This window comes from Falco naumanni, chromosome 7, assembly GCF_017639655.2.
Source record: "Falco naumanni isolate bFalNau1 chromosome 7, bFalNau1.pat, whole genome shotgun sequence".
In the NCBI taxonomy this organism is placed as follows: domain Eukaryota; kingdom Metazoa; phylum Chordata; class Aves; order Falconiformes; family Falconidae; genus Falco; species Falco naumanni.
Window position 1 is genome coordinate 63,473,981 of NC_054060.1, and position 24,124 is coordinate 63,498,104.

Consider the following 24,124-nt stretch of genomic DNA (forward strand, 5'->3'; position numbering starts at 1 on the left):
TACAGGGATCTTGTTGATGACAATACCTTGTGGTACAATTTTGGAAGACAAATTAGAAGGTACTAATTTAAAGAGGCTTTAAGGCACAAATTTCTAACCTTTAGGTAAAGAATAACCCTCTTTACCTGAGGGTGTGTATTGAGTATTTTAAGCTGAACATTTTTATTCCTTTTCAGTTCTGTTCTAACAGATCATCAGTAATGTCAAAAGAAAACCCAACATCAGCAACAAACCCACCTCCAGTTTTTATGCTAATTGTCATTTCTGTTGTTCCTCTCAGTAGAGAGGTCAGGAATTGAATGGATAAAGTAGAAAATGAATTCCCATCTTCTTCCAGAGTCTCTCTAGGCTAGGTGTGGGAAGCATGCATGCCTTCTTCAATCCTGTGAATAAAAGCCTCCATGTTTTGATGCCTGTCAGTCCAGCACAAAGCTTACACCTTTATTTAAAAAAAAAAAAAAATAATGAAGGGGAGCACTGGTGGGAAGGCTGTTTTTCTCTAGGGTTCAATTGCTAATCAAGTTGTCTTTGATGCATTGTATTGCTATTGCAAGACAAAGCTACTATTAGGGCTGCTCTGCCAGCCTGTGAGCTTATGGGCTCACAAGTCAGAAGTGTCTCGTGCAGAAAAGTGGCTGTGTAAACCCTGCTGTAATACAGCTACCAGAGATTGATGGTGCCAAGAGTGAGAGAGAGACATATAAACCTTGCCTCGCTGTATTAAACATCGCAGGACTGACAATGCAGAGAGAGAGAGAAGACCAAAGCTCTATAAACTTTACTTTATTACACCATCCATAGATGAACTGCATTGAAGGAATATAAACCCCATTATATTACAGCATCCAGGGACTGACACTGCTCAGAGAGAGAAAATGCTGTCTAATTTCTGTTGAAGATCATAGCATCCAGGGACCAATAATCCTGAAATGGAGAAAGAGAGAGTTCCATAATCTCTGACGGATTATAACATCCAGGAACAATTGCTGTGAGATAGAGTGATGGAAATCTAGATTACATGATTCAGAGATGGATAGTACAGAGAAAAAGAGATGCTCTGAGAGCGTAACACAGTAGGAATAGAAAGCATAGATTGTATGGAATGAGTCAGCCTATGGGAACTGTTGCTGAGTTTAGAGGATTCCAGGCCCTGCCTGCATTTCTGGGATGTCAGGAATTCAAGATGGAATGCAGTTTTATTTATTTTTTGCCTTAAAAACCAAATAAATAAAATAATTCTTACTCACTATTGGTATAAGCACAAATCTAAACTAATTTCTTATCCCGTGGTTAAAATCCGTAAATTATACAACTGTTTGCGTTTCTTGGCTTTTTAAAAAAATACTAATTTCTTTTTCCTCCCTTGTGATTTCAGCTAGAGAGATGACTCGAGGGAAATTCCTGAACATCCTAGAGAAACCCAAAAAATAGCTGCTACATCTGGAGTTTGGACAAAAATACCCCAACTAGATCATTTTCCATACCACGGATCCAGATGAACCCCAGAACTGCTAAGAAGTACAAAGCTCTTGCTCTAGACCTTCAGAAGCAAAGATCTCTTTGTGTTTCCACAGCTCACCTCTCTACGGGGGAGACGTTGCATACACAGGTCACAAGGACCGCAGTGGGCTGCGTTGGAATTCAGATTTCGTCTGACCAAAGGTGTCCAACAGGGAGACTTGGCCCTGACACGCTGTGACAGAATTACCTGTTTCAATCAGCTGTTCAAAGCGAACAGCCGTAGTGTCCTTATTCGATGGCTCTCAGTGGCAGCACCTGTGTGAAGCACACAGCAGATCTGACACTGGCCAGTGTGCATCATGAAGCACGTTTTGTGTGTCTTTTGCCTTAGATGCAAATTTTCTACGTGCAGCTCCTGTGCTAAAAGATTTGAGCATCGTTTGGGCTGTGGATTGACCAGTAACTGTGGTTCAGCAGGAGATGTGCTTCTAGTGTAGAAGCTGAGTGTGGTCTGAGCATTAAAGCCCAGTTCCTCGCTGCCTTCAGAGAAGCATGTCTGGTACTCCAAGGAGGACCTCCAGACCTTTGATGTACCAGGAGCTTCATCTCACCGCTAAATGGTTCTCTAGTGAAATAGAGACTGACAGACCGTAAGGAATAAAGAGATGTTACTGTGTCAGGAAGGAAAATGTCCCTGCAGAAACTTTGGCTGGTACACAAAGAAGGAGCTTTGTCAGTCCGCTGCAGTTCTCAGCTTCTTACAGAGCTAGAAACAGGAAGGTTACAGAGTTGAAAGGCAGTAATATTTTCAGTTGGTGCTACAAGAAGGGGCAAGAGGATTGTTAGCCCCATTGCGAGGACGGTCTGCTTATACAGAATCTTAACATTTCTGAAAATAACATTGTGTCATGTTTTTAATTACAAAACACCAACAAACCCAGAATTTTTAAGATAGAATTTTCTGTGACCTGGTATCTTTCAGCACAGTTTTGGGCTTTATTCATCTTACGGTTTAATGGCTTTTCCTTCTGTTAATGTACTTCTGTATCTTCACCCCAGAGAAGAGGTAAGGAGCATGTTTAGACTGCTTGTTTTATTTAAGAGATAATTATTTTTCATTTCATCCTCTTTCCTTTTCCTAGAAAACAACATTTTAAGCGTAAGTAAATACGTTCCTTTTAGAGCACAACATAATATCGAAACATTGGGTGAAGAGCAGGGTTTTTTCTCTATTTAGGAATGTTATTTTTAGCATGCAGGCTTTTCAAAACTTGTCGTTTACCAGCGTGCCGTCACATCTGGGAGGAGAAATGGCTTGGAAATACTATGTGTGACAGGCTGTCCTTAGAGCATTGCATTTTTCTGTCTTTGCAGAGAGGAGACTCTTTTAAGGTGCGTGTGCAATAAAGAGGAGGAGATTTTTTTAATCAAACGTACGTCTCTAATTTTTTACTGAAATGCTGGTGACCTTTTGGTTTGCAATCTGTGGTCTTGGTTATTACTGGTCAGAACTAAGCTTGTTATGGACAGCTCCTGTTAACTAAGTTTAAGGAGTTAAATTCCACATCCTGGAAAGACCCTGCACAAATACTGAATATTTAGGAATGTCAGGAGTCTCATTTTAAAGTTAATGGATTTATTTCTGTGCTTCACAGTTTATGCAGGGCTGAGCTTAACAGGAGCTCTATCCCTTGAGAACATGAGGGTTAAGACAGATGAATGTGAAGAGAAGCTGAAAGTGGTAATTCAGAGACGGAGGAAAAAAACTGCTGGTGCAAACTGACATTGATGTAGCTTTAGGTATTGAATTATACATTTTGAATGCAATTTTAAGTTTGTATACTATGTATATAATATGTATATACATATATAACGTAATGGTATACTTCATCTGTGTCACCGATATGAGTTTGTGCATTTTATAGAGGTTTGTTGGTCCAACACATTAAGGAATTAGGATCTGAAAGGAGAAGGAATATAGGAGAAGATGCAAAAGCCTGGCATGGAAGTATATGTATATTTTCTGACATTTTCAGTAAGGGATTTCGAATTTTAGGTAGTTTTTAGTAACATATATATTTTAAAAACAAACAAAAAACCCCTTTTACCACATGCCTATTACTTTTAGTCTATAGGGCAGCCAGTAACACGTGTTACAGAATTGTGATATTTATTGGCTTTGTATTTGTCATCTGTAGAGATTAGTCAGTGACGCATTTTTTATTGGTAATATTTATATGTATTTTTGTGTGTTAGCCAGAGAATTGTAGTCATATCTGTTACTCCTTTCTGGTTTGATAATAAACAAATGGAAAGCTTGCAAATTCATCTGGGTTTCCAAAATAGTCCTCTGAGATGCAAAAGCTTTTGCTTAGCCACTTAGGTAACGCTCTTCACGCTTCTGCACGCCACCACCTCAGGGTGTTTGGCCTGTGGATGCTCCATTCTCATCAGTAAATAAATATTTGGCAATATCTAAATGATACTAAGGGTTTTCATACCCCATTGAACCCTGTTTTTTTCCTTTAGTGATGTCCTTCTTGACATCTTTGCAGTATATCATCTATACAGGAAATTCTAGGTGACTTTTTGTTGCTGATAACCTTCTGTATTTTCAAACAAAAAAACCCAAAACTTGATTTGGTAATATTAATCAAGCTAATGTATTGCTTTATAAAGTGTTTTCATGTGTTGGTATGTTAAATGATACTGTGAGGTTCTTGGAAAGAAACCCAGTATGTATTTAGTTCCTTTTAAATGCCAGTGTTAAATGTATTCAGTTGTAAAGGCTATTTGCTCTTCAGTCTTGGAGTATCAAATGCTTTTCTATTTAATCCAGCTAAGAAGAAATTCTTGTTTGTCATGTTAATCATTATAAAAATAAAGCTCTAGTTGCACTGGCAATTGAAGAATGTGATCCTCCATTTAACTCGGTGTTTTGCCATTAATGAAATTAACAATTTCAGAACAATCCTATAACCCACAGTTCACAACTATTGTTTACATTTCCCCACAACAAATCACCTAGAAATAACAGATCAGTGAAAACTGACTAATCCAACTTGGAGGTAATGTTTGAACCTTATTCTGGTTTATTTTAGTGATTTTGATGTTACATAAAAATGGAAGGTGCTATTACAAGTCAAATTGCAAGCCCATCTTATCTGTAATCTTCGCTTTGATTACAGTTGTAGAAGGATAGGTAAGGATATAAACAAAAGGCTTACACGGACTGATTTTGCTTTAGGGTAACTTACACAGCATCCAGCAATCTGTTTTAGTTGAATCTGGTCCACAGTAGATCCTACCCTCCATAAATTTCTCTTAGTCCTAATTTGTCTGTACTTCTGGCCTCTCAAATACCCCTGGACAGCGAGTTCTATAATTCAGTTATACAAAGGATTAAAAAAAAAATAGGTGGGGGTGGGTGGGTGTAATTGTTTGTTTTAAACCTGCTTACCTGATAATGCCATTTTGAACCTTTAATTTCTTTTATTGTCAGAAACAGTTGTTTGGGCTTTTTTTCTTTGCTGTCTGTGCACTACTCACGATTTTTCAGCTCCTGCTATGTTTTCGGTATCATGGTTATGTTTCACCTTCCTTACATTCACAATGTTCAGCTGTCTTCTGTTACAGCCTGAGATGGCATAACCAAAACCGCAGCGTGTGAGCATACTGTAGAAGTGTGTAAGTCCTAATTACAGCTTGTATTTTTTCCTCTGCTGTTTTGTCCCTCATCATCATGGGCTCGATCATGGTTTGAATATCTCTAAGAATAGGATCGTCACTTACATTTGCAGCCTGGGCATGCAGCTGATCCCTTCCACTCCATCTTCAACCACAGTAACTTGTTTTAGGCAAACAACACTTTTTCCAAATCATGACAACAATTATGCCAACCATTTCATGTTGAGGAAGTGATACCAGATAGTTCCATCATCAACCTATGCAGCATGTAAAAAAGGTAAATTAAATCTTTGTCATATGGCCTGAAATCCTGGACTGTTATTCTGCCACAAGTTCAGTAACACTTCATAAACATTTCTGTAATACTTAGAAACTGATACCGATTTTTAGACATAATCAAAAGAAAAAGACAACTTGCAAATTACTGTTGCAGAAAATCCACACAGTGATACATACGCTCTGCTAGAGCCAGCAGTCGTTCAAAACGCCAGAGGTCCAGTCTTGATAGAGGCGTTTCAGGCATCCTCATGGCTGAGTTCCTCCTAAGCAAGAACTCCAGCCACCAGGGGTACTCGTGATGGGGAAATGCGTCATGTCTTTGAGTGAACTATCTGAACACGGCATGCAAACTTCATGTAACGTGAAAAGAATCCTCGCTTCTTAGTGTTGCACCTCCATTGTCATATGCCATTCTGTAGTGACACTTTTTAAAAAGTCAATAAATAATCAGTCTTTAGTGATAATTCATTGCAAGACAATTTTCCAGAAGGTCTTCTGTATTTTCAGCCCAGCATGATCACAGTTGGACAGAAACTTCCCGTGAACCAACACTCTGAACTGAACAAATGTGATTAGAACAACAAATGCAAACGTTGTGAACACATTTCTGTAATCACTGTAGTAAAAACTTCCCACCACAGAAATACTAGACCCCATGGTTCCTACGTGCACATCCCAGCATATACATCAGCTAGCATACCAAATACTTCCAAACCTGTTGTATGTGTGATGCCAAATATGCATTGCCCTGAGAAGAGTTGAACCTTGATATTTAAAAAGGCAAGAAAATAAAAAAAAAAATTAAAAAAAAAAAAAAGGAAAAAGAAAAGAAAGGAAAAGGAAAGGAAAAGAGCTGGATCCTTTTGGTTTGATGTAATACTGTGATTCTTGGAACTGAAGCTGTTCTAGAGATGCGTTACCTCTGCGAGCCAATCCTTACATCAGTGCTTTGGGTTTCTTTCAGGAGGATGTGAAATGCAAAATCCTGAAGTCAATTGTGACTAATGATTTGAAGTCCACATAAAGATATTTAAAAGCTTAAGTGAAGTATGGGCTGATCCAGTTTATTCTATAGAGTGTAATCCACATTGAATATGTGCAATAATGCCGTTTTTATTTAGATTGTGCTAGATTTTCAGCATGACAGGGTCTCTTCACATTTTGACTTTATCATTCACTGAAACTACCGATTTTTAGACTTGACCTTTTCTGTCATGTCCCTTTGAGCAGGACGACGGACTCCAGGCAGCTGATGCATGTACAGAACAGGCGTTTTCTTGTTGGGTTTGTGTGGCTGACCTCTGGCCTGCCTGCTGATTCCTATAATACAGATCAGTGACCAGTGAAGCCAGAACGCTCCCTGCCTGTCTCTGTTATAGACACCTCAGTAAGGAACAGAAAAGAGGAAGAGGGCTGAGCTTGAAAGCCCTTACTTAATTGCTAGTAGAAAAAATGGGTAATAAGAATGACCTTGCACCTTATTTATTGACCAGATCTCTGGGGGGACAAAGTACTTGACTCGGTTCTGTATCACTTGAAAGGCCGGCTCTGTGGCCAATAGCTGATGAGTAGGTGTAATTATATAGGGTAATTAAATTTTGAGCTTGCAGGCATTTGGATGCCAGGGAGGATTCCCCTCCCCAAAATACAGCTTTCCTCGTAATCACAGAATTTGAAAGCTAATTCTGAAGCACGAGGCATTTGCCATTTGGCATCTTTCACTTACTACAACAGCCCGGACGGCAGCAGGTGACGTACGGAAGGGTGGGAAGGGGCTCCTCAGCTGCGTGAGGATGGGGGACGAGACCAGCAAAGTGACCCGAGCGGGCACGGATGCTCAGGTGCCGGGTTCTGTGGTCTTCATTTTGTTTTCCTCCCCCTCTATTAAAATAACTTATTGGTGATAGCTAGTTTTAATTGGCTTATTTTTATATATAAATATATCGATCATCCTAAGTTGCCTTTCAGGGCATGGCCGGTGCCTGTCTCTCTCTAGTACTGTGCATGGATCAGTTTGTCACCCTGTCTTTGGTCTCTGCCCCTGCTTAGCACACCGAAGCCAAAGAGCACGTGTGATAGCAGGGGACTGGTCCCTTCTGGCGAGGCCGGTTGCAGGAGGGGTCAGCGTGTAATTAGCTGCACGGAGGCGAAGGGGTCTGCAGGCCCTCAGCATCCTTAATGGGATCAGCTGGGATGTTTTGCTCAGAATCAGCTTGTCGTCAAAAATTAGGGGAAATGTTTTGCTGAAAAAATAATTTGGTTGATGGTGGTTTCTCAAGTGTCGGGTTGAAAGTTGGAGGGAGTGTGTGTCTGTCTGCCTTGTTCTGCTCAGGGATTTGAGCTGGGGTCTCCTGCCCACCCCACAACTTCTGGAAGTTCTCATGTTTTCAGTCGTTTCGTGGGTATCTTTGGAAAGCTGTCCGGTGAGACCCAGCACGTATTCTCTTCCAGGGTCTCCTTTACACCCGTGCTCCTTCCTAGCCTGAACTCGGAGCCAGAGGAATGCCACGGCCTCGCTGGAGCAAAGCCCATGCCAGGTGCGTTTCTCCAAGGGCAGCCCCCGGTGAACCTCAGCAGAGACTTAGGGCACATCTTGGCCATCACGTGCTGGGTCTGGGTGGTGCATTTCTGCGGGGAAGCACAGGAACCCGTGTCCCACCGGAGGTGAGAGCAGAGAAGGCAGGCAGAGAGCTGGACTCGGCTTTCCACCATGCAGGAGGTGGGCGGTGGTGATGGAGAGAGGGTGGACGAGGTCCGTGTCCCCAGCCCCGGGTGGCTGCCGCCCCACCGCCAGCCCCGTGCCGCAGCGCTGGGCCCCAGCGCCTGGGCTGCTTTTCTGGCTGTTTCTCCCCGTCCCCCTTCTCCGGCCGGTGCCCGGGAGGCGGCTCCCCGTCCGTCTGCAGCGCGGGGAGCGCTGGCTGCCGCTCGTTAGAAGAATTCCCCCAAGTCAGACCTATGGTATGAGCCGTGTGAAGCGGAAGACAATTAGGGGCTTATTAGTGTCCTGGGGAGACGTGTAACTTGTGTTGCTGGGACTTACCAAAACAGCGAGAGTCTTACCGGCAAGCTCCAGCCGAGAAAAGACTGAGGGATTGTCTCACCTAATTACGGGGAATGGGCCTCTTTGTGTTTGTGATTCGGTACGGTTGTCCGATCGCTTTTCTCTGGCTGCTGGCTCAGGCTGAGCTGGAAGTGTGCTAATTAGAAGAGAAATGGACGTAGTGATCCTGTCAGCTCTCGTTACCGGCGCGGACAAAGCCGAATATTATTCTGAGGCAGTGTTTTGTGAGTGTCCCCCTTCCAGCTCTCATTAAGGGCAAGGTTGGTGGACGGGGAGGGGACTTGACCACATGGGTTGGCTAATGGAGCACAGTTACCGTTACTGTGCTAATTAACGGGCTCAGGAGGCAAATGTTTCTCCAACCAGCAGTCCCAGCAGCTGCACCTGGTGCTTCCAAAACCCAACCACCTCGCTGGGCAAGCCAGGCAAACACCATGCGTACGAGGGGCAGGGGGTTTACATGTGACGCATCCATCAGCCGTCCAAAAGTGCAGAAGAACCATGAAAATGGTCAGCAAGGCGAGGGAAAGGGCAGCACGCTGCAGCGGCGGTGGGTCAAGCTCCGGCAGCCCTTCTCCCCAGTGCCCTTCCATGCAGAATGCAAAGCGCGGACTTGTGTCCAGCAGAGGTGGGGAGTGGGCAGTAGGGAGAGACCTGAGGAGTCACCATGGCTCTGGGTGCCATCCAGAGGTGTAGCTCCTGTGGGTTGTTGTGATTGTCACAGGTCCTGGTGGAGCCAGGAGGGGGAGAGCTAGAAAGACGGGAGGTGATGTGGAGGTAAATCAGACTATCCCTCTCTACGCTGATGGTGGGACGCTTGTGGTCTGAGGTGAGGAGCAAGATGTGCGTACATACTAGGTAGGATGTTTCTTTTGCTCCAGGAGGGCAGCTAGGCAAAATTGAAATGATTCACATTGGTTAAGGCAGGTGAAGATGATGACCAAAGGAGCCATAGAAAACACTAAAGAAACAAACAGACAAACAAAAAATAATTAAAAAAATAATGCACTTTCATGCCTGCTACAGGGAGGGTAAAGAGAGTGATGGGAGAGATGGAAAACAAGAAAGAGCCAGAGCAGGTCCGTAGTGTCACAGTGGCCAGATAGCCTCAGCAGCAGGGAAGCGCAGTGGGTGCTGAGGAGGGTCAGTGGCAGTGAGCTGTTTTATTTGTTTGTCACACAGACTTCCATTCTAATGCATAAGTGTTTTTGTAAATGGACATAGTAACTTGCAGAAGTAATTGCTGGTTGATGTTTCCAAAGTTATGGGAATGTATTGGTGATTAAGTCTGATTTGGATGTTATGGTCCTTCTAAGGGTCCTTAATTAATCCGTGTCTTTGGGCTAGATGTAGTAAAACATATGATTATGTCTTAAAGCTGTCGATTTGCTTTCTCTGTTTTAACAGCGTGCTCATTGCGTGCACTCATGCACGCTTGGGTACTGTTTTCAAACATCTTTGGTCAAGTGTTAAAGCTACAGGAGATTTCCTCTTTTTTTTCTTGGGTTACGTGTCCCTGCTGGTGAAGCTGTTTCAGCAGGAGGGTTAGCTGCGTCTCTCCAAGGCTCCAGCAAGTCTCCTGTCATCTTGGATGGAGCTTGAACTCTGCTCTGTGCTTGCGCCTCCTTAATTTTCTGTCCGCGACAGCCATGAACCCAGCAAGGACCCTTTCGCCGTGGCAGCACGTATACCATGGTATACCGTGTCCTAGCCCCGCAGTCCTGCAGAGCTGTAAAAGCCTTTCCCTTTTATCGGGGGTTCATTTCCTACTGGCGGCTGTGATATGGCTTGAATCTTAGGAGTCTTGATGCAGGGACTGATCTCCAAAGAGGGCTTGAGAAGTATCTTCCTTGCAAAGAGGTTTATTCTAGAAGGAGGAGATGTGTAATCCTCTTACTAAAACCCAGAGAGAAAAGGCAAAAAGCTTTATTGCTCCTGCCTTGCCCCAGTGAGCTGGCAGCTTTTATGCTGCCTCACGAATAGAAAGAGGCAGAGGGAGAAACATCCAAATGCGGTGACTCCACCTGGCCTGGGGCTCTCTGGTGGATGCTTGGTGAAACCCACACCACCACTGCTTGCAAGTGTTCCGTAACACCAGCTTCTGAAGAGGGAAAACTATGGTCACTGCCTGTTACAGCGAGTGGCCGCTTGCCTTGCCTTCCAGATGCTTCAGTCTGGAGGAGTCCTGCATCAATGGCAGAAAGCTACAGACCATCATACCCACCTCCATTTTTACTTCCGTACCTTCCACTTCCATTTTCCTGGAAGCTCGGGAGCTGAGTGATCTCCCTGAGTGAGGGTTGCTGACGCTTCCCATGTCAAGCCTCCCTCCAGAGACTGGACCTCACCGGCAGACACCAGGAGAAAAGTCTCCAAGAGGACACACGGCTGGTTTTCCTGCTTTATCTTGGTTTCTTTGCCCAAGGAGGTATTAGGATCCTAGCTTGTTATGCCTCTATTTTGCTGGCCGGTCCTCTTGCTGTATTAATAATACCATGCCAAATTTCTGGCTTCCAAATGCAGATATGGATTGACTGAGTATAAAAAAAGTGTCAGGTTTGTGTCCTTGTGAGGAGGACGTTGTGAAGAGCATCCTTCATACGGATTAGTGGCACTGGAGAATATTGTGAAGACAGGTGAAAAATATGCACCTGGGGAAGGTGGTGCATGGCCCCTCGTGTCTTCCACTAAGGCCTTCAGCATTCCTGCGCTAAATAATCGTGTGGTACCCGGCCTGTGGGCTGGAGTGGTGTTTGGAGGGTCTCTCTTTAGCAATTTGAGTTGTCCATTGCATTACAGTAGTCATTTAAGTCACAGTGACCTCAGCAAGTATCACAACCTTATTGTGCTGTGAATCATGGAAACACATAATCAGGTGAAAGTCTCTGTCCTCAAGAGCTTATGAGCAGATGAAGCAGTAAGAGAGTAGCAGGAGGAAAGGAGACACCACGATGGAAAAACACTTGTTAAGAAGTTATCCAGTAAACACAGCTCAAACCCTGTAACTTCTTAGCCACAGTCCAGTGGCCCTTCCACTGCTTGCCATCTGCCTTGTTTCATTAAATAGATGTGGCTTTAAAAAAAAAAAAAAAACAAACCACAAAACGCCTAAGCAACTGACAGGCATTAGTAATTTAAATAAAAATAAATTACAGTGCAATACCAGGCATTTTAATCTTTTTTTAAGGACCTGTAAGAACTATTCAGAGAATTAAATTTTTTTAAAAGTCACTTTAATGCTGTGTTAAAGATTGAGAATTTAAAACAGAACACTGAAAATGAAGGTTTCTCTCAGTGCTATTAACTGCCACAGCGTGCACGGTGTACACGTGCATTTAGGAGAGCTATGACCATTACAGAGATCCTAATAATAATTATAACGTCCTCACTGATGTAAAACACTTATTCTGACCTTCCCAAGCCTTTCACACTCATCCAGGGAGAGTGTTAAGCGCTGCTTTCCAGATTTCGTGTAATTCTACACTTGCTCAGTCCAAACGTTTGCCGACAGGCAGACGAGGGCAGGAAAAGTGTAATTTTCCCGGTTCTGCCATGTTGAAAGCTTTCCTCTGGCTCTGATGCTCCATGGCTCTGATCCTGCCTTAAAGAGAACATTATTAAAATGATTGCTGCAGCTCTCTAGGGAGCTTGAAACTATTTGCTCTAGCAAAAGAGAGATCACTCCCCTCCTTCGCTTCAATAGTTTGGAGAGGGAGGCACTTGCTACAATAAATGTTAGGGTACCCCATTAGTGTAACTCATCTGGGTAAGGTTCGCAGGAGTTTCGCTAGCAAGTGTCAAAATATGATTAGCAAGCTATTTTGGTGGGACAGGACTGTGAAAATGGAGTGATATGGAAGTCAGGAAGAAAAATGCAGGGACATGAGAAGAATTCAAAAATAGGGGCTTAAAACCAGAGGAGAGGAGACCAAGGGAGGTAAGAAAGCACAGCTGGGAGGACGGCAAGGCATGGGCAGGAGGCTGGGGAGAATGCAAGAGAGCAAGGAATGCAGGCTGTTACAAATGCAGTTTGAGAAGAAAAATACTGAAAAAAAACCCAAAACAAAAGGGGAGCGAATAGGAATAAGTAGTGGTTTTCAGCAAGAAGGAGGTCAGAGCAAAGCCGAAGTTTCCTGAGCAGTGGGACCAGCCAGGGAAGCATGATTTTCCTTGCGGATGTGTCTCTCAAGATTGCATCATGTGTGGATTCTCTGATGCCTAACGGAGGCAGCGAGGTGCCTAACAGTGAGGGCAGTAATCGGATTTCTTTCTTTTGTCAGCCAATTAACGGAACAAAATGTACAGGACTGTATTACCTGCCCTCTGCAAAGCTGCCTGGAACTGGCCTACAGGTTCCAAAGTCCCTGGGACACCCACATACACCTGTGGGTGGGCGGGAGGATGAGGTGGGGAATAGCTGAAATTGCAAATGGACTGAGCGATAGAGAAGGGGAAAACATTAGGAAAATGGGGATTTATGCCTGCTATTAATGCATTTAATTTGCTTTACTGCCATTTTCTTTCCTGGATTTACATTTAAAAAAAATAAAATTAACGAGGATCTATTTAAAGCCCTTCTCCCAAATCAGGCTGCCTTCACTGTGAGTGTCCGCACTGGTTGTTTCTGGGAAGAAAAATCTCCTGCTGCAGTTTTGTCTCCAGCAGGCGATAGGAGAGACTCCGGGAGCTCCCCTGCCAGCTGCACCACCAAAACCTGCCTGGGACAGATACCGCAAAAGCCTTCTGGTCCTTCCATGCTGGGATGAATTGCTGCTCTGTTACCAAAACGCTCCAGCTGGCTTTCTGCTGTCCTTCACTGCAAATTCCCATCTTGGTTTCTGCTGCAGTCACTCTCCCCTGGTGGAGGATCTTTTCTAGGGACCTCCTCATGACGGGATACTGTGGTTTGGATAATACTTGAATTTTTCCTGGCATCCCTTTTTATTTTCACCTGGTCTATCCCAGATACCCTTCTATATTTCACTCCCTTTCTCAACAAAATTTCCTGATTTCCAGGCTGAAGGTGTCGTGTCAGGAGGTGTTAAATAGGGCAGAACTGACTGCTGATCCCTGGGATGGAGGGAGACCTCTCCCTCCAACACAATACCTTTTTATGCATCATTATCCTTTATTTGTGGGTCTCCAGCCAATTTTTCATTCCATGTGGTGGCATAGCCAAGCCAATTTGAATTAATTTTGAGTAGGATTTATGTATCAAATCTTTACTAAAATCCAAATGTATCAAATCCGCCATGTTCCCGTCATCCACTAATTTCATAATTCTATTAAAAAAAGCAATCAGGTCTCTCCAGCATGATTTGTTCTTTATAAATCCCTAGTGCTGATACTTGTTTTCTTGTACCTAGGTGGTTAGTGAATTTCCCCCCCCAATTTTAATTCTATTATGTTACTGGCAATAGATATTCCTGATAACGCCAAATTTGCCACCCTCTTTTGTTTATGATCAATGGCATAATTCCTTTTCTCTAATCTATAGGCAGCATCCTAGTTTTTGTAACTTAACAAAATTGTTATCCATGGTAAAAAAAAGTAATGTTTGTCATTTTCTTTGTAGCGGGTGGGTAGATATCTCTTTGTCCTAAGTCCCCATCATGAAAACTTGAACGTACAGGCGGAGTGCTGTGAATTCCATGAGCCAAATGTGCTGTCAGTGAAACAAATGTGTGGAAATCATTAACTTCTTAAGTGAATCCAGTCAGGCTTTTTGCCTGGTAATATCCATTCTGGGCAATTGTTATTGCCTACTGAAGAAGTATCAGGAGAGTATTTGTACATGTATTTTATTATAGTGTTCATGAAAGTCTTAAACTGGAATGAAATAAAAATAGCATCCAAATAAGCTACATACAATTTATATACATACGCAAACTATAAGTATTATTGGGGAAGCTAACAAAAAGAACACTATCTTATCAGATCACTACATTAATTTAATCTCGGCATTGGCTTGGAGATCAGTCATGCCAAAATAATCAACCTCTATATATTCTGAGAATCCGTCCTGCTAAATTGGTTATAAATCCCAGCTTGGAGTTATACCAAAGTAAACAGAATCTGTACTTTGAAGGGGTATCTGATGTCTTTTAATGTCTAGCACCGACACAATTTCAAAACACCTTGATGTGGGGGAAGGTGTGGATAGATGCTCCGAACCAGCTGTCCCCGTACTCCTTTCCCCAGGTCTGCAGGAGGTCCTGTTGGTGCGTTAGTTGAAAGACGGTGCTGAGGCAAACCTTCCGCTGCTTGTGCCTGACTTCTGCTGATGGATGGCAGATGGTTTGATACCTCCATGCCAGTCCCACATTTACCGAAGCGCCCTCTTCACTCTGGACTGACAGTCCTGCCTTGGAGGTACAGAGAGGTGGATCCTATGAAGGAGAAATTACTCTTTCCGAGGTAACCGGCTGCTCTCGGGGACTTGAGGAGACTAGTCCTGCTGGTGGCTTGCTGGTCTAAAAAGAAAGGTTTCCATCTCTTTGGTTCTTGTGGTTCTCACTGTCTTGCAGCACCTTCAGTCAAATGAGGTATGAGGTCCCCCTTTGGACCCTTCAGTTTAATTTAAACAAGTTTACAACAGGTCAGCACCGCTGCATGTGAACATGAACAGTCTCACGTAAGCTAAGTGTTCAGAAATATTCTTTATTTTCTGCAACATGGAACCTGATGGCTTTCGGGTCTCCTCTTATCTCAAAATGTGAAAAGGCAGGGCACATAAGAATAAGGTGGTTTGTTCTTATTTGGGTCAAATGTCTTGAAAAATTCCAGCATTTTATGGAAAATTTCATCTCAAATTCCTACATAAATAATGGGAAAAATACTAACACAAAGGTCAGTCATTCAACATTTATTCATCAGCAAAATAAAAATACACTTAGGCTAATGATAAATTTTACAATTGCTATTTCTTCTGCTAACCTAAAATGAGATAATTATTCTTATTTTTCTTGCAAACAAGATAATTACAATAACCCTCTTAGTCCTGAGCAAGGCAGTCGATCAGGCAGCTTCTCTCCCAAAACCCAGATACTGATAGAGAATAGTTACTGAAAAGCTCTTCAAGTTCAAATATGTTCAAAATTCTATAAAAAATCCGCACACCTGTGTACACTCTTCTGCTAACTGGCTTCTCAGGCACATTAAGTTAAGCACGTGCATCAGTAAATTTGTGCATCATGTACTGCATTTGGGTTGAAAGTGTAAGATTTTGATCCTGAGGTCTCATTTAAGCTTAAAATACGGGCTGGTTTGCTGGTGATTGGGAGCTGTGTTGCTTATGCAGGCAGCGCCTGAAAAATAACTTCCTTTGAACTTCAGAACTGGGAAGTTGACCTGGTTGGTCTAGCTGTGGGCTAAGAATATTTGTGGCAGACCCTGTGAATCTGGAAAAAAATTACTTCTGGAGCCAGACCTAATAGAAAGAGCTTATTTTTGATGGCCACTCCCTCTATATGTTACAGAAAAAAATCATCCTGGGTATGAAGAAGAGCTGGAAGTCTTTCAGAAAACTCAGACCTAAGAAACCCTCCCTCAGATATGGGGTATCCATACTGTTTGGGCTCAGAGCAGTCCTCTTGGCCCGTTGTACTATCCCGCTCCACAAAGGTACCCAGGTGAAATGAAGACACTGGCGAATCAGCGGGTGGCTTTTTAAAAAGTCACTGGTTGCAGGCAGTGCTGTGAAGGGGTTCAGACGTAGCTTCTGCCGCACATGCGGTTATAAGGTAGGGATCTGTGGCTGGGCCAGGGATGTTGGTGTTGAACAACAGCTCCTCTCTGCCAAATTGGAAGAGAACAGATGAAGATTCAAGAAAAAATGAGTATTTTAGATCAAACGCTCTTCCTCCTGAAATGGCCTGAGCTATGTCCAAAAAGGAAGGCAATGGAAAGGGCATCCCAAAAGAGCAAGCCGTGTCACCAGACTACACCGGAGCACAGTTCTCATCCAGGCAACACCAATGACTGCTTCACGTGATGGCTGGTGCAGCGTCTTACACCAGCATGGGCATCGGCCGCTGCATCCTTGCAACTACTTCGGTAATGCTCAGAAGTAGGAATAGCTTACCCTCTTCCTTGAAATCTGGAGACTTACTAAAACACTCCCACCTGCTGGAAGTCCAGGTTGCTTTTTCAAAAATGGTAGAGTTGCCTCCCATGGACAAATGGTTTGCTGAGACCTTCCCCTCCTCTTTGAATTCCCAAGAGCCAGAGGATTCCAAAGCCAAAAAATCGGACATAAAAAACAAATTAAATTCAGACAGGTTAGCCTGTCTTTGATCTCGGCAATAGTTTCCATTCTGTTAACTTATTTAGAAAGCCTGCGTGTGGTTTGTGGGGGGAATACTTGCACTTCTACTGCTGTAAAACAGGCTACTGGTATTTTATACTTCTCTTTGAGAACTGGTGTCTTTCCCAAAATTTCATCTCCAGCACCCACAGACTTAGTACAGAAAGGAGATGGCCTATATCTAATTAAATTCTGGATGTCCAAGAGACCCGTATTCAAATACCCGTAACTATCCATGAACACACACCAATAACCAGTCTTCCCGGCTGAAGTGACATCAGTTGAAGTCATAATATACTGCTGTGGGGTGGATGGCTCTGAAAAACCGCCTCTCAAATGAATGATCCTGCAGTATCCCATTTCATAGATCTGATAAAACAGTCCTAGCAAGGCTACTTACCCCTCCCTCAAGGATCCTACCTGTTGCTGCCTACCCAGAGCTTTACAGCTGTGTAAAATTCCCGGCTGTTAGAACTGACCCCCAAAGCCCGGAGTCAGCAATTTCCTTACAGACAGGAGGAGTGGGGAAGTCCTTATAGACTTGGTGGAGTGGGGCTTCTGGCTTCTAGTAATGACTTGGGAATTTAGGCAAATATTAAATATCCAAAAGGAAGTTTTCCTAAAGCTTAGGCCTTGGAAGGATCACAGTCCCCATGAAACATTCCTTCTTCAGAAAGGCACTCAGCATCACAGTGTGGTGCTTGGTGGGTGAGGCTCTCTAGAGCAAGAGAGAGCTGTAAAGGTTCAGTGAGTTAAAACACAGAGAATGTACTTTTCCTGTCTGGGTCTAACTCAGACATCCCCTTAAAGATGGGCAACCACTTAATCTATCTGGGTCCTAGTGCTCCATCTGTAAACTGGTGATAACTTTAAGCAATCTCACAGAAAATGTATATGGTTAAATGTATCCCGGTTCATAAGACTCTCACGCACTATTGAGGGAATCTGTGTCAACACAGAAAAGAGGAAGAAATTCACTACTGGGTAGCCCGGTGCTATACCTAATGCTTAATATCATCGCACCAATGTATAGTCTTTGTATTTATGCTAGAAGGCAACAGCCTTGCAATAGTCAAGATGAGAAATGGCCAAGGTTTAGCCAATTTCAACAATGGATCTGGAGAGAAAGAGGAAACTACCTGTCTGGGCTCCTCCAAATAACTCCTCTCCTGGGTTCTAAGTGATAAATGCCATAATAAAAGTTGTCGGGGTATTCTCCTCTCAAATACAACTGAAATTATGGGCACCTTCTCTGGAAAGAGACAGACACGGGAGAGGTTCTGAGCAGGTGAGCAAAATTTATTCATCACATGGGTCCATTTGGCCTCCATACCGTGAATCATCACCAAGCCTGGGTGTCTTTAGGGTAGAAAGAAGGAACAAAAATGGGAGAAGGGTATTAAATAATGATTGCCATAGAGAGCAGTCAGCTTTACCCAACTCCATGAAATTTAAACAAGAGAGCGTAGAAAATGAAACACCAGTACATTTCAAAGGGATAAAGGGCAGTGGGTAAGTTAGCTGTGGAATGTAATAGCAGGGTATTGAAGCAAGTTGTTTGGTCGGGTTCCTAAAATCCACTGTCAGCAATAGGCAGACGAGACACCTCTAACTAATTTTCATCCCTTCTGATGGCACCAAGAATGTGAGGAGGGCACAGTGCTGTCAAGAGGAGCCACGGGCAGAAGTAAGGCCAAAGCAAGGCAGAGGGATGATGCCAAGGGGCGAAGGGAAGTATCCAAGAAGGCTGCAGTTACGATGCAGCTTCCTTTGCCTGAAGAGCCCCAGTGGTCAGGTCAGACAGTGGTTTATGATGATTTGGAGGATTCTTCACAGGACTTCCATATGGGCACCCAGGAAGAGCTGCCTGCCATTTTGCCAGGAGGTGCCATTCCTTCCACTTGGGTTGTCCAAGCCTTCACTGCCAGTGGCAGTGCAAACTACCTTGGTATGACGCCTGTGGCTGCTGGGACAGTCCAGCTGTTACAGTCTCCTGCAGTCAGCCTGCTCATGGCCGTGGCTTACTTTTAATTCAGCCTCTCTGCCCCTTTCTGTACTGGCTTACCACCAAATCCTGAACCAAGCTTAACAATCAGTTGTTACATCCATGATGTACCACGCCTGGGGCAAGACTTCCAAAAGAGAAGATGAAGTCTAAGGATGGTGAGCACTTCCACAGCAACAAGAAACCACCACAAGCCTTGGCCACCACTTTGTGACCTTCACATCCTGCCTGACACAATTAGACAGCAGCAAGATATATAGTTTAAAAAGACTTCCACCTCCTTTTCTCCTCTCCTCAGCATTGCTAGGAACGTCCCAGACCTGCCAGCCCTCCGCTGGGGCTGCCTGCCCCCAGGAGAAAAGGGGCTTCAAGGCCAGGCCTCTGGCAGGTGGCAGCCACGTTTGGGTAACCTGCCTCGTGCTTGAGGAATACGGCGATGCTGGTTTTACGGTCAGGGCCCTGGGTTTAGGGCTCGGCTCTTCGATTTTCAGCGTGGCCTCGCTGAGGTCATTCAGCCTCTCTGTGCAGGGATCCCGCCTGCTCCAGAAGGGAGGGAAAAGGGGAAATCTGTAAATCCAGAGGACATGCCCGCGGTCTGCAGTGAGGGAGATCGTACAGAATGTTAGGTGAACATCTCTCTGGCTGTCTCATCATCTGTAACAAACAACTGAGAAAAGTCTTACTGAAAAAAATAATTCCCTGTTTTCAACCAGGAGTTGTACTCTCTATTGTAAATACGAAGGGACTAAGGGTGCCTTGCAACGGCACAGCGAGCGGGGACACCTGCAGCCTGCCGGCAGCCGCGGCAGGCTCCTGCTGGGGTGACAGACCCGTGGCACCGCGCTGCCACCGCAGACCCCTGCCGGGGCCGCGGGCACGGTGGGGACTGCTGGCCGAGCCAGTGGCGAGCTGCAGCCTTGGGAGCCCTCGTGCCACCCACGTCCCCCTTGTGCCACCCATGTCCCCCTTGTGCCACCCACGTCCCCCTCCCCTCCTACCTGCACGCTTGGCCATCTGCTCCGTGAGCCCCCACCCCAACACCCACCCCCAAACCCCTCTCCACCCGGAGCCTGCTTTATCACCGCGGGGACCCCCCAGCCCCACAGCGTCCCTCCCACCCTCTGGGCTGTCCATGCTCCCCAAGCGCCTGCGGCCACGGCCCCGCGGTCCCATCGTGCAGCCCCACTTGTCCCCACCACCCAGGTGAGCGGGCGGCGAGCGGGTGCCCGAGGGGGGCTGCACATCACCTGACCCCCTCCAGCCGATTCCCTCAGACAGGACGTCAAGTTAATGAGCCCTCAGGCCTGTAATTAGCTGTCAATTACCTCAAATTAATCAACTCCTCGCCTAATTAAGCATAATCGGCAGGTGGGCAGAAAACGGGCCATTGTGCGGGAGCCATGAGAAAAGCATGGCTGGCAAACTTGGTTAGGATCAGCGGCGCATTCCCGGACGCCGCGCCACCGACACCCGGGCGCCCGCCCCACTCGCGGGCACCCTGGCCCCTCTGTCCCCCCCCTCGGGCCCGAGCCCGCCGCGGCGGGGCAGCGCGGTGGCGGGGGGACGGGGCCACCGGAGCAAGGGCTGGGGGCTCCCCTGCGCCCCACGGCGTGGGGCAGCCCCTGGGCACTGCCTGGGGGGCCCAGCCGGCGGAAAGCCGTGGCGTGGGTTTAGGGTGGTGGGTTTTCCTTGCTTGGTATTCGCACTGCCGTGCCTTAATGGATCATCTCGCCCTCCCCATTTTCTCTCCTTGTTGCCTGCTTTTAGTGTCTCTCTGAGAAGGGGGGGCTGAAACACACCCCGCGTTCGCTGACCCAGGCCCACCCCTGTTACGAGCACACCCGCTCAACGGCGTGAAGATACGTGCAGGTGGAAAACGGGTGTTTGTTACTACCTGTAAAAATGAGTCACGTTGCGTTAATTTTCCTGTGGAATTAATACAACCTAGCAAAACCCACCCCCACCCTCCAGAGCCCTGTTTGGCGGAGGAGAGGCATTCCCTGCCAGGGCCGGGGTGGGAGCAGGGCTCCTGCCAGCTCTCAGATGTCACCGGAGCGCAGGATGGGATCTGCTCGGCCTCCACGTCCCGCACCCTGCCCGCCGAACCCCAGCCTGACTTAAACACAAACAGTATCTTCCTGAGCCATGGAGAAAGTCTGAGGGAAATGCAATTTCATGGTAAAAGTATTGTGCGCAATATTAAAGTGAAAGGTTTTGATTATGCCAGGAAAGTCCTTTCTTTTTTTCTTTTTTTTTTCTTTTTTTTTTTTTCTTTTTTTTTTTTTATGTAGCCAGATTATCACCCAGCACGCTGGATTTACGCTGCATTAGTGATCGTCGAGATTAAAGCAGAATCCCTGGATAACAAACAGGAACACAAGACGTCAATTTATGACATAATAGCAATAGTAATGCAACAATAATCATAGTCCAGAGAAGAGGGATGCGGCGGCGAGTGAGTCAGATCTCTCGGCTCTGAAGAGACTAGCTGCCTGCACCGGAGCGGCTCTGATTAAAAATCCTCTGCTGTGTCCAGAAGGATGATTTTATACTTTGTTCCTGACAGAGAGGAAAAGCAACAGCCCAGCACAGGTCTGGCAGATCTGCTGCATGAAACAACCAGCAAGTAGAGGGGCAGGTTAGGAGATGCAACCTGCCCCCTTGACCCTGCTAAGCGTCTGTGCTGGTCCCAAAAGCCCCCTGGACCTCTCGAGAGAAGGTGCACATCAAATGTGGCAAGTCTATGCCTGTAGCTATGTGGAGCACAAGCCCCGAGAAGAGAGGCTGCAGCAGCCCCTGCCCTGCAAAGGGTGTCATCAGGTGCCGAGAGAGGGGCTGCGGTCCGGCCATGCTGGGGAACCAGCCGGATCCTGGCAGCTGGCCTGGCCCCAGGGATTAGAGGCTCCCCCACCTTCCCGGCTCACACGGTGGCACATGCTGCAGCCAGGGCCACGAGGCCCCTCTGGTTTTTTCTGCCTGCCCTGTTCTCAGTCGAGTGCTTATTACTGCAGCAGGAGGTTTGGGCAGGGACCCCTCTGCACACATAATGCAGGAGCCCATGAGATGCTGGGGGATGCATGTCCCCTCTGTCCCTTTGGCAAAACGACCACTTTTCAGAGCTTCTCTTGCACCTGCCATCTCAGGGTGATCTCTCGTCCCTCCTGGGGGAACAGCTCTTTTCTGGGGAATTAGGAACCACACCAGTATCCTCACTTCCCTCGATTTATGAGTGCTGTTCTTCCAGGCCCCCCTCTCCATCATATGTCTTCCTTTGGCTGAAGCACTGGCCCCGCTCTTTGGGGTCCATCAGCACATTCCTGAGGACCAGGTTGGGAGGGACGGCCTGCACGGTGGTGTCATGGATGATGACATGAGCTGTAGGTGAACAGCACTTTCCTGCAGCTCCCTCTTTATTTATGGGCATGCTGCAGATGCACATTGATTTCACCGGCTCATTCCCATTTAGAGCTGGAGCACTCAAATGACTTACATCAAGGTTGACTAAGCATTTCTATTATCAGCTGCCTTCTTAATCACTCATAACTCCTTCAGTCTGGGAGTGTGAAGTTCTCCAGATCTGATCTCCGTCCAAAGAAGCGGTGGTTGCTTTAACTGTGCTGTGTTTGAGCAAAAAGAGCTCAGGTGTTTATGAGGTTAAGTGCCCAAGCCACAAACCCCTCATCCCATTATAAACCCAAACTCTTATCTTTGTGGAAATTACAAAAAAAACCCAAACCAAAACAAAACCCAACAAAAAAACCAACAGAGAAGCAGGCGGCAGAAATCTGTTAGGGCTGGACTGATGGAGCAGCTTTCAATGATCCACTGAAAATCAATTGCACCAGGGCTGAGTTGTTACAGGTCGAAAAATTGTGCTGAGAGAGGCAGTGTTAATGCTGGTGGGGCGCTGCTGCTGCTGCTGCTGCTGCTGCTGCTGCTGCTGCTGCTGAGGCTGCTGCTGCTCCCTTGAGACCTCCCTGCCGATGGGGCTGCATGGCAAGCGAGCATGCAAGGCACTTTATAGCCGAGCGCTGCCTTGCTGGGGAAGCCAAGGGCCTGGGTGGGACACACATGGCCACCTCTTAGGGGAGCACACCTGGAGCCTGGCCACGGGCTGGGGAGGTACCTCCTGGAGAAGAGGAGGAAGGGTACAGGGGCAGCACCGGCGTAGATCAGAGGAATCCAGTGGCTATTCAGGTAAGAGGCAGAAAAAGAAAAATTTATTCCTGTCCCTGCCATTGTTTGAACCTTACTGGCCACTCCAGTGGTACCAGACTCTGCTGTCCTGCAGGCAGTGCCCCAGCTGGGAAAATGCTCTTCTCCTCACAACCGTCATAACAAACACACAAAAAAAAGCTGGGTAAGCAATGAAGCCGTGCCATTTTCTGAGTTTGAAAAAGCAAAACCTGTAACTATTTCATTAATCGTTTTGGCCAATGAACCAGAAACAACAGTAGGGAATTCACAACAACCCACGTGGCTTTCTGTCTGTACGCAGTACTGGGTGTTCGTCGGGACCACGACCACCACCACCTCGTTTACTTTGAGCAATGCCATAACATTGAGGCTGGCCACGTTTTGGTGCCATAACATTGAGGCTGGCCACGTTTTGGTGCCATAACATCGAGGCTGGCCACATTTTGGTGCCATAACATCGAGGCTGGCCACATTTTGGTGCCATAACATCGAGGCTGGCCACGTTTTGGTTTGGTTGTTTCTTGCTACATTGTCCTGGCAAGTAGCAGAAGTGGTTTGAGGGGAAGACACTGCTGCTCTAACCAGCCGATCCTAGGAAAGCCATGAGCTTGTCTGGACTTGACAGCTGATCAGACCAAGGTGAAGAGTGAGCTCTTCCTGACCAACGCTCTGTGCAGCTCTACCCCAAAGTTATAAAAATCAAGCACTCGGGTTAGAAAGAACTTACAACGTGCATCATGAGTCTCCTTTGCCTGTTGATTACAATGCAATCTTCAGCCATGTATCTACAGTGCCGCAGTCTCTCCCCGGTCATGCGTGAAACTAACTTCAGCGATAACTGGGTAACCTCACTGAAAACAATGGCCACCCTGCCCTGGCCAAGGGTTTTGGGCTTGCCTAGAGCCGGCTGCCTGTCCTCAGCTCCTGCTGGCCCTGGGCCCCATGGAAAGGTGCACAGCAGCCTGTCAGCATCAGGCACTTAAGAAAACCATGAAAAAAGGTCACAAATTTCATAACCATTCAGTGCCATGTGGCAGCACCTGGTGAACAGCCTCATCCAGGCACTGAGGGTATGCGCACACGTGTGCATGCAAGTCTGCTTAGCAAGGTGCAAGCATGCCGTGCTGCT

The 24,124-nt window shown here is 46.0% G+C and overlaps 1 protein-coding gene across 5 annotated transcripts in view; it reads left to right on the forward strand.

The window, feature by feature from the left end:
* Positions 1–19,765, forward strand: part of LIN52 (lin-52 DREAM MuvB core complex component) — a 62,038-nt gene extending 42,273 nt beyond the window's left edge. For 2 of the 5 annotated variants that reach the window (XM_040601541.1, XM_040601537.1), the window contains one exon: positions 1,376–4,365. Coding sequence is in view for 3 of the 5 variants with exons in the window: in XM_040601537.1 (XP_040457471.1) it covers positions 1,376–1,431 (56 nt within the window). In the remaining 2 variants the exon portion in view is untranslated. Of the gene's footprint in view, positions 1–5; positions 60–1,375; positions 4,366–13,077 lie in introns of those variants that run through there. The other 3 variants (XM_040601535.1, XR_005828964.1, XM_040601536.1) reach the window with 3 other exon arrangements.
* Positions 19,766–24,124: the final 4,359 nt, after the last annotated feature.